Source organism: Carassius auratus, chromosome 18 (assembly GCF_003368295.1).
Source record: "Carassius auratus strain Wakin chromosome 18, ASM336829v1, whole genome shotgun sequence".
In the NCBI taxonomy this organism is placed as follows: Eukaryota; Metazoa; Chordata; class Actinopteri; order Cypriniformes; family Cyprinidae; genus Carassius; species Carassius auratus.
Genome location: NC_039260.1, coordinates 9,396,033 through 9,406,429, shown reverse-complemented (window position 1 = coordinate 9,406,429; position 10,397 = coordinate 9,396,033). Strand labels below are relative to the sequence as shown.

Below are 10,397 nucleotides of genomic sequence, written 5' to 3'. Positions count from 1 at the left end.
CCAATCCAGATGGTTTAGGGGTGAGCTGGACCAAAGACAGAAGACAAAAGGGCCAACAAGTGCTAAGCATCTCTCGGGGAACTCCTTCAAGACTGTTGAAGACCATTTCAGGTGACTACCTCTTGAAGCTCATCAAGAGAATGCCAAGAGTGTGCAAAGCAGTCATCAAAGCAAAAGGTGGCTACTTTGAAGATCCTAGAATATGACATATTTTCAGTTGTTTCACACTTTTTTGTTATGTATATAATTCCATGTATAATTCCACATGTGTTAATTCATAGTTTTGATGCCTTCAGTGTGAATCTACATATATATATATATATATATATATATATGAAAAGTGAAAGTCCTTGCAGCATGTGGTGCATCTCTTCAATTCGGGCAGGGATCTCCCTTTTTGGATTGTTATATGTATCTTGGAAAAGAGAGAGTGTACTTGTTAGAGTATTTTGAGATCATGAAAATATCCCTAATGCCTTTTTTAATCATCTTTCCTACAATGAGCCTAATCGAATCCATAAAATCACTTCATATTGGCCATGCAGAACATGACAGAAACTAACACATGATAGCAATGTATAACTGTATGTGGAGTAGACCTGCAGATTAGGCCAAATTGTAAAAAACTTTAAAAATTTCCAAATGCCTCATTTATCATTGCAAAATAATGCCAAAACAACAGGCAACTAGGCAGTCAGTGCAGTTTAATTATGAAATATATTTTATACACAAATATGGTAAAACAACGACTATTAAGCCAATATTCACACTAATACATTAAGCTGCAGGTAAATCTTACAAACCTTACATCAACCATGCTCTTGTCATCTGATAAGTTGAATTAATGTGCAGGCTAGATTCACTTATAATTCTTCGTCATTAAAACACAATTAGGATTTATGAAATCATAGCCACGAATTAACGTCGTAGTAATTAATAAAACTAGCTCACAAATTCTTAATTTGGTGGGAATTAATTATTAATTCATAGGTAGCAGTTCTCACTATGTAAACTTTGCACCGTTTAAACGTTATAAAATAAAACTTAATTAAATATCGATACTCACCGTCTGATTGCTGTCCACGTCGTCCATCTTTAATTAGTGTTGATTCAGTACAGTAGGTGGCGCTGTCACAAAAATACTAGGGTCCTAAAGCTGCGGTCACAGAATTGCGGTCCTGTAACTGCAGCCTCCGGTTGTGCAGGAATACCCTTCTCGCAGGAATCCCTCTCTAGTTCAGAAAGTAGCGCGCGGATTACGTGATTTCTCATTGCCTGAATGCAATATATGGCATCGACCAGATCTCCTGTAACCAGATTAGATTTATCAATTTATACAATTCATACATTTTTTGTTGTATTGATTAAACAAAAAGGTAACGGTACATTATTTCCAGAAAATCGGATGGGATTTGCGTTCAATGACGGGAAGTCCGAGTCATTTCCACAAATCTAATTTAAAAAATGTAAAAAATAAATTGTAAACAAAGTTTGGCGATTTTTTTTTACAACCATGATCCATCTTTCAATATCTAAACCAAATATAATATGCATTTATATTAAACAATGCTAAAATCCTTTACATCTTTTGGCTGGCTTTGATAAATAAAAAATAAAACACGGATATGTGAGTTTGACAGCTGAACTCTGATCTAATCTTAACACCAATAACTTTTATTTGTAACATTTCTGCTGTTTGGCTATTTGCTAGGCCATTTACTTTGTATCCCATCAGCCTAAACAAATGAATACATTTGTAGTACATATGCGTGTAGGGTGAATCAAACACTCTTTTAAGCAGGCACGTTAAGGAAGCATTGCCTTCTTGATTTTTCAGCTTTATACAACAATGCTTGTGAAAATATTCCGCATTTGTTTCAGAGTGTAATAACTATTTTGAATCCTATTTTTCTAGTCTATGGATGTCCACTAGATGGCAGAAGCACACCTTTTATTGTTATTCCGACTTTTCGCGGACGTTTTCTTTCCTTTTTCTTGTAGCAGTGCAGTCAAACTCGGGAGGGAATAAATGTGGATTTATTATTTTATCCAGTTTGGTTTAGTTGTATTAGCATCAAATTGTTTTATTTTGTTTTTTCATTGTTTCAGAACAAAGCCATAATAATAACAATTCTGCATCTAATGATTCTGCTTATTTGTACTACATGATTGCAAAGACTTTAATTGATAAACCAGAGACTGTGGTAATATGTTTATTTATTTATTTATTTGGGGGGGGGGGGGGGTCTTCCTAACCTTAACCAATTCTATAAGTACAAATCAACAAAATAGATTGCCAATTTAGGTATAATTGCAAAATTCTATGTATGTGACCTAGCTATTAAGATTCCAAAATAGCAAGGTTCTAGAAACCTATACAGCTGACTACATTATAGCAGTATTTATGTAGACAGAACATTTATTTTTACACTAAGTTTCCTGAATTGGTAAAAGTGGGTCTCATTACTTGTGATGTTGTACTGGAAGGCGAGCTGGTGGAATGAGAGGAAAGAACCAACATAACCTTATCTTCATCAAACTCATCTACTAAGTTGTTGTCGTGAACAATACATGGAGATAGAAACTAAAGTAGCAGTAAAATCAGTTACTAAGCTAAAAACAAATGTGTGTTAGTGGATACATATAATTCATCTTAACCCTTTTGTGACTCATTAGCCTACTGATGTAAGGACACCATGTCTCATGCGCATGCATTAATTATGAGAACTGAAAAACTATGTCTCCTTTACAATACTTCATTATTTTCAATAAATGGAAAAATATGATTATTGATTATATAATAATAATTGTTAGTTAATATATTCAGCTCATCAATAAACCAAAAAGAAATGTCTTATAAAGGGTCAAACCCCACCCCATCACTGACTAATGGGAACTTTTTTCAACACCCTGAATTTATATATTTTTTAATAATGATCAAAACTGTCATAATGATACAGTTATTTTCATGGAAATATGCACAGGTATATTCAAACTAAGATTTTGATATCAATGTCATGTTGTTCTTTGGGACTCACACAGATGCAAATGTTATTCATCGTTATGGAAATTGATGAAATGAAGACCAACTCTCAAACAGGATCATTTAATCCACATTTCAGTAGTTAGGGCTGCCAATTTAAAGTGCTTTACATCAATATTATACAAATATGCAGATGAGAATAAACAACCAACATGGACATGGAATAAATAAAATATACAAAAACATTCATCTAATTTAACAAAACGTCCTTACCTATCACTATAACAAAAAGGGTATCACAGGATACATAACAAATATATGCATTGCACATGGCCACTTAATACCAGTGATTTCTACAGCTGATGATAATATTTTTAAGTGGGACGTCGATTTTTTTATAATGCAGTTTTCTAGAACTTTATATAAATTATACAGTACATACAGTGACTCTGAAAACACTCTTTTGCAAATGAAAATGATTTCATTACAGTGTAAGAGCTAAAATACTACAGTACACACTTGCTTATTCCAGGTCTAAAGGTTAACAGTGTTTTGCAGAGGGAAAAACAAAGTTTTATTTGACACAGCAGTATTTCTGTCTTCAGTAGGTGTCCGTCAAGGCGGAAGAAGAGGAGGTTTGAAGGTGCAGGTCCCAGCGCAGTGACGGGGAGTCAGCATCTTACACGAGAAATGGTGTAGTGCGTCGTGAGCTTCTGGGAAAAAAGTGAATGAATCATTTAAAACAAAAGCACCATATGATTGTCTGTGTTGGTATGTGTATAGATGTGTATAACAGAGTGTGAGAAACAATGTGTTTTAGGACAATAACTGCTTTAATAAACTGCAGTGTGGCTCAAGTCTGCTTCTAAAATAATATATATAGTGTCTACAAATGAACATCTAAACTGGTGTGGATTATCAAAAATATTCAAGGTCACACTTGAATACTGTCATACTGTGCCTTCTAAGTCCTTTAGTTATCCTGAATGCATGGAATGCATTAGTTAATCCTTTTGTGCATGGGATTTTTTTTTGGCATTCAAGTGAACATGTTTCAGAAGTTGTTAAAAACAATCAGATCCATGGCTATGCTAGTCCCTTACTGCAGCAATGCAAATACATAAACCTAATGATTAGTATCATATAAAACAGTCAAAAGGACTGAACAAACTCCAGAAAGGACCACGAAAAGTCCTAAAAGGATGTGATCAGTTCTGATTAGTGTACTGTTGTTCTATTAAATAGAAAGCCAGAACTTGTCATGTGAAGTCAAACGCTTACCTCGAACAATCTGGAGTTGCTGCACCATTTCCTCTCTGTATGAGAGCTCTCTTTTCATTTGGTCTTGAAAACTGTCTAAGAAAAAATGTGAAGTAAATTAAATATCAAAGCACATTTATGTTTATCACTATACAAAATAAATAAAAAATGATATAGTGCTTTTCAAAAATATTCAGACATTAATTCATTATTTTGACTGCTTTTAAGTACTGAAACCTAAAATGATGTTCCTATGTATTTTTATATACGTTTAAAAATGAACATAGAAATATACCAATTATAATACATTTAAAGATTGTGTACAGCAGTTTTCATCAGCCTCTCCAAGACTCGTTTTTTCCTGCATGTGTTTAAATCATTGTCATGCTAAACTTTATCACATGTTCCAGTATTTTGTTTCTGTTGCAGTAGTTCAATATTTTCTGTGAAATCAATTCTCAATTAAAAAAAACATAAAAAAAAAAACAAACATCCAATTGTATCTATTCATAGGGAGCATATCATTCAACCAAATAACCGCTAAATCTTTTCGCTTATTAATTTTGGCAGATTTTTTATGTGGTGCCTCTGTTATGCAAAACTCATTTAAATCTATTTTCAGCTACTGAGCTTTATTGATTGTAGGATTCTTTGTTGTATCTCTGTTAACACATGACAATATATATTTTGTGTAAGTGTAATTTTTAATGTAGCTATTAGTATTGAACTTTAAATGACCAACTAATAATCAGCAGGCAGAAGCAATTTGTAATGTATCTGTACCCATTTTTATAAAATGTATTATATTCAAACAGTATTTTTTTTGTTTTCCAAGTTTCAGTTCTTATAAATAAAAATATCAGTAGAAGTATTTAAATTTAGAATTACTTGGATTCAAGCAATTGTAAGTTTGTAACAACTTATAAATAAACATCAGAGAATTAATTAATGATATTTTTGCATATGTCTAGTAAAATGTAAATAATACATTTAAAATAATTTTAACATAACATACCTTTTAGACTCTGGAATTCACGCTCCAACTTTTTTCTAAGCTCAACTTGTTCCACAAGCTGTTTCTGCAATTCCTCTGTTAACATAAATAAAAGCAGCAGCTCATGCAAATGTTTAAAATTACAAAATGATTAATGGTTTTATTACCAAAATACACTAAATTGTTATGCTATTGCTGAATCCCCCATGGAAACCATAATTTTTTTTTCTTTATCAATTTCAACGAATCATTTTCTTTTCAGCTCTTCTAAATGCAGCACATATTATTTTTTTTTTACCTTTGGCCATGTTCTCTATGTTTTTCTCAATTAAGGAGACCCTGCTGCCAGCGTCCTTGCGCACTGATTCCTCATCTGCGAACACAACACATACATATGAAGCAAATCATCAGACTAGTGTTGAATATTAGGAGGTCCAGTTAACGATACGCACCATCATTTGGTTCCTTCAGGCGCTCCTCACTGATGTTGGTTTGATCCGGATGATTTTTGGGTTCCATCTCTTCTACCGTAGATGAAGGTTCTTCTTCATGCACGTCTTTAACTATAAGCATACATTTTTATGTTAAGATAGACTTTGTTTTCTAAATAATGAAGGAAGAAAAATCCACATGAATGAAAATAGGCCTACCACTCGCTTCGCGTTGATAAGTGGTCGTTGAACCAAAATAAGATGTGCTCATTTGATGCACGTGCTCGTCTCGTTCACGTGCATAGACCTGTAAAATTGAGAAGACTATTATTCGCAATTACCCAATTTTGCATTTTTTTATTTGAATGCAATTAGAATACGAGTGGAACGTCCGCTATTTTGATTAATTACATCTTCAAAGAACTAAGATAATGAAGAGCCAACAAATGTCCTGAATTAATCAGTAAGTTTCAAAAGCAGGGCGACAATTATCCCCATCATCTGGACGCATTCACCTTACTTAGCCTTCTCATTTCAAAACATTAACAATAATTAGCCGGATTCTATAAATTAGATTAGAATAAAACACATCTAATAAAATGTAAAATAAATCGAAAAAATTGACTAATAGTTGAAGTGAAAAAGAAAAGTATTTAAATTATTATTTTTAAATAATAATAAAAAAGACATTTCCTTAATTCTACTTTTCTGACGGCTTTTATATAACGGGCAACTTTATATTTATTATATTTTAAAATAATAGAGGATACAGAATAAATATAATGTTTAGAATAAATATAATAATGAATAATTTCATAAAAATCAAGCCGTTTAATAGGCTACCTAGCACTGCTTTTCCAAATAATGAAAAATGTAGCTATTAATACAAAATCGCAGGAATTACGCATGGTTCCGTAGATACTCACTTCAAAGCGCGTCGTGTGTTTATTGTCGTGACTCTCCAAATCAGACGACCGCGTTTCACTTGAATTCGTCGTGTGTAGATCACTCATGGTGTGCATTTGGCTATTCTCATGGTCTTGACCTTTAACCCCGTCACTTTGCGCTACGGTCAAACCGTGAGGACTCCGCCGCTCGTCCACAGTCAGCTGCAAACACTCCTCGTCGTCGTGCACTTTATGTGACTCCACATCCACATCCGGATCGTCCACGCTGTCCACGTCCGGAGACACCGATCTATAACTAGAACTTTCACTCAAGAAATCTGGTGACATGTAACCAGATCGAGGACCAGAATACGGACCCCGGTTTCCGTATAGCTTTGCGATGCTCTCAACATCTTTAACAACCGGCCTGAATGCAGATATGTAGCTTATTTTTCTTGAGGTGGCTGGCATCCCTTCTATAGACCTGCTCTCATCCCCAGATTTATCCTCCTCGTTTCTGGTAGACTGAGTGCTGGAACACCGTTCGTTATCAAGTAGACTGTCTTTTGGGGTGCTCGTGCTTCGGTCACTTTGCTCTGACACGTCTAGCTCACTATGTCTAGTGCACATCACGTCAGGTGGAGGTTTAGGCTGGGCATGATGGTATGTTGGCATGGCCAAGCTGCCTGTTGTAGGCCAAAACATCGGGAAGGAAGGATAGGTACTGTCCTTCGCGCTCGGCCAGAACACACCTGACAGGTTTGTTTTGTTCGGCTCTCCCATCACCACACCGTCATCCTTCTTCTGACACAATCCAAACGCAGGGAAACCGTACGGATGTGGAAAGAGCGGTGGTGGAATTTTCTGTAACATCCCAAAACTCTTACTGGGCACCGGAATAACAGGGTAACTGCGTATGCTGCTCGGCATCGTCACGTTCCCCCTCTCATCCTCACATCGAAGAGTTTTGTGGGGCACCTCAGACGGTTCCCCCTGGGTCTGACCTCTCGGTGCTTGCGTACTAAACGAGGACGAACTACCAGACCCACCGACTGGCAGCGTCCTCTTGCGGCTACCACCGTTAAACATGGCTTTGACGTCTTCCCAGGCATGGGACACGTCGTCCGGTGAGTTTTTATCGGATAGTTTTAAGTGCCTTCTCCACGAATTGAAGTTTGCTGCGTCGGGTTGCGTGTATTTGGACTCCGGCGTGCGATGAGAGTGAAAGATGAACTTGTTTGGAGAGAAGTACATGTTGCAGAACGAACACTTAATGCACTTCGCTCTCGAGCTGTTGTATCTGGCCGGGATGAAATTGCCCCGGCTGCCCCACGCGCATTCGTGCGACACGTCAAAAGCGAAATTTTCTGGTAATTTCGGCGGGCTGTGGGCGCCCAGAAACGACTTGCAGAGCCTCTCGGCCTCTCGCTTTGTAATCATCCCGCAGCGTCTCGAGGAGATGGGCATAGCCCCTGCGCGCCTGAGAATCTCCAGCTGGACCGGGGTGCACTGCACACAAGTGATGCCCAGGGCCACGCGCCGGTTGTGGATTTCGTTATAGCTGTAGCTCTTCAGAAGAGTGTTGGATATTTGGGCTAGGCAAAGTCTCTCTTGACCGTCTATGACTAGTGAAACGATCGGTATTCCATATAAAGAGGTCTCACTGACTTGGTTCGGCTTAAGTGTTGGCCCAGAGTAAGGCTGCAAGTCTTGTTTAGAGTTCGGCGAACAGCTGGAGTCTCTTCCAGCCGGCAGCTGATTTGGGATGGATTCCATTCCTGGAAATCTGCGGAGATGGATAGAAGGAATATTTTTTTTAAGTACACTATTGTGTATGTTGATCTAACAAACTGAAACAAAAAACGAGACTATTATTGTCTTATTTCACAGAATTGCAAAGCGATCGAATTTAATAACAGAATAATAATGAAAAGAAAAATAATCTGAAAAATAATATTTTATGCCTCGGTGGCCACCATGGTTACATTAATCTATTTTTAAAAAATATATATCTTTGTAAATATAAGCTACAGAGATGGCCGTAGTGGTAGGCTATTAACTTCAATTCAACTTTAGCCATTTTAATTCATTTCCAGTTTGTTTACATTACGAGTTTACTTTTTGTGTTGAACAAAAGACAGTCTAGAAAAAGCAAACAAGTGTTGTGTCAACACCAGGGATTATAGAGGAAAAAGCGGAAGGAAATTATTCATTGAGCCATGCCAAAGAGTTTAACAAAGGTGTAAGAAGCTTTAAGCCGCTTTAATTGTAATTACTAAAGATACACTTTACATCTTTGATCTGTTGATAAACCAAATAAGATTACAACTAGGTTTTCTAATCTCAATTTAAATAAAACTTAAACTGCGCAGCAAGTAGAACTGATTAGCTAGACATTGTAAAGAGACTATGTATTTAAATAGATTGCACATATTTATAGCCCGTGTTTTAATACGCATGTAGCTTATTTATAATGTTAACAACAAAGCAGTAGGCTATGCTTTTGGACAAATTGTGAAAAAGATACTGTGTCGCAGCTCCTCGCGATTAGACTTTTTTTTCTTGCCTCTGAACAGTTAAATACACAAAAATTTACACTGCAAGCAAACAAATCTCACCTTTTTTTCAGAAGAAAGCGAAGTGCCTTTTATTTCTGGAGGAAAACGCGTATTCGAAACCTTCGAGTCCTTTGGATAAATGCGCTCTTTCTGTCCTCTATTAGAGCGTTCTGGTAATCAGACGCCTTGGAATCGCGCCGATCTAATATAAAATGTCCACGAGCGCTTGTTTAGCTGTTTTCTCTCAGGCCTATTAGAGCGCGTGGACTTGCATCGTACTCGGCTCTCCCGCGACTAGTGTTGAGGTGCGCGCGGAGGGTGACCACATGCTAGTGCGGACCTCAACGACACAACCACTGAAGACATTCGACAGCGCTCAAGTGACAGATAAACTAATGGCGAGGCACTCCCACTTAGCGCCAGCATATTTACATTAACTATTTGCCTTCGGGACCAATGGGGACGACAGTCAGTGCTGTCACTGAGGCCTGGAGACGTTTAAAGTTCACCACGTGATCTTTTAACGCATGAAAGTGATTGCTTGTCTGCCAGTGTGTGCGGGGGCGTGTGTGGCATTTAGGAAGACTTTAGATTAGCCAACCTAGTAGTAGTAATCTAAATGCTGTATGTAAGCTCTGAAAAGGTTTGTTTAATGTGAAATAGCTACCACTTTTCGCGTTTGAACGTGGGAATTAAGCTGGTGCGTTCTGAGGTAAACGGGTAGCCTATGTGTTGTTGATGCTACAATAAAATGTTTTCTACATAGCATAACGGTGATTATGTTTTGTTGCATGCTTCTTAATCGATGCATCGAACCAAAACCTAATATTTGCAAATACCAACTTTTAAAAAAAGAAAAAGAAATAAAGAAAATGATGCTTAACAAAAAAAAAAAAAAAAAAAATTTGGAGAAAGGAGGAGTCATCCGATCAAGTCTCTTGAACCAAACCTAATGTTTACAAAACTAAGAGAAGAAATCATCTAGGCCAAGTCGTTTAGGGAAACGTTTATAATGTTAATCATTTACAAACCAGTCAGTGACCACGAGCTCGTGCACCAATGTCAACGTCTGACTGGGCCACCTATACAAATCCGCTCATGCACTCACCAAAGAAAAAGAAAGTAGTTAAAACAGATCATTTATTTTGTGCACAACTTACCATTTGTTTTGTTTTGAAAGGGAACATTTTATGGAAATCATACGAAATAGCATAAATTAAAAGAGTGCATAAACAGAAACGGGAAAAGGGAATGGCCTCGAGCCTTTTCATCTGTATTCAGTGT

At 36.8% G+C, this 10,397-nt stretch overlaps 1 protein-coding gene across 4 annotated transcripts; it reads right to left on the bottom strand.

Moving 5' to 3' along the window:
• Window positions 1-3,097: 3,097 nt before the first annotated feature.
• On the bottom strand, window positions 3,098-9,875 carry skor1b (SKI family transcriptional corepressor 1b). Of its 4 annotated transcripts, none has more exons than XR_003294309.1 (8): window positions 9,174-9,875; window positions 6,595-8,341; window positions 5,888-5,975; window positions 5,690-5,800; window positions 5,536-5,610; window positions 5,259-5,333; window positions 4,265-4,335; window positions 3,098-3,696 (listed from the first exon to the last, which is right to left on the bottom strand). XR_003294309.1 is itself a non-coding variant. In XM_026287479.1 (8 exons), the coding sequence occupies exons 2-8, from the start codon at window positions 8,329-8,331 to the stop codon at window positions 3,599-3,601; spliced, it is 2,259 nt and encodes a 752-aa protein (XP_026143264.1). In that variant the 5' UTR covers window positions 8,332-8,341; window positions 9,174-9,875; the 3' UTR covers window positions 3,098-3,598. The 4 variants fall into 4 exon arrangements, 2 of the variants coding, with proteins under 2 accessions (XP_026143264.1, XP_026143265.1); XM_026287479.1 differs by having other exon boundaries at window positions 4,265-4,339; XM_026287480.1 differs by having other exon boundaries at window positions 3,098-3,693; window positions 4,265-4,339.
• Window positions 9,876-10,397: the final 522 nt, after the last annotated feature.

Excerpts from the sequence above, each read along its gene's own strand:
- skor1b (XM_026287479.1), bottom strand. The coding sequence starts at position 8,331 with ATGGAATCCATCCCAAATCAGCTGCCGGCTGGAAGAGACTCCAGCTGT. Across the intron at positions 5,611-5,689 it reads CCTGAAGGAACCAAATGATG|ATGAGGAATCAGTGCGCAAG; the intron begins GTGCGTATCGTT and ends TTGTGTTCGCAG. Across the intron at positions 3,697-4,264 it reads GCAACTCCAGATTGTTCGAG|AAGCTCACGACGCACTACAC; the intron begins GTAAGCGTTTGA and ends CTTTTTTCCCAG.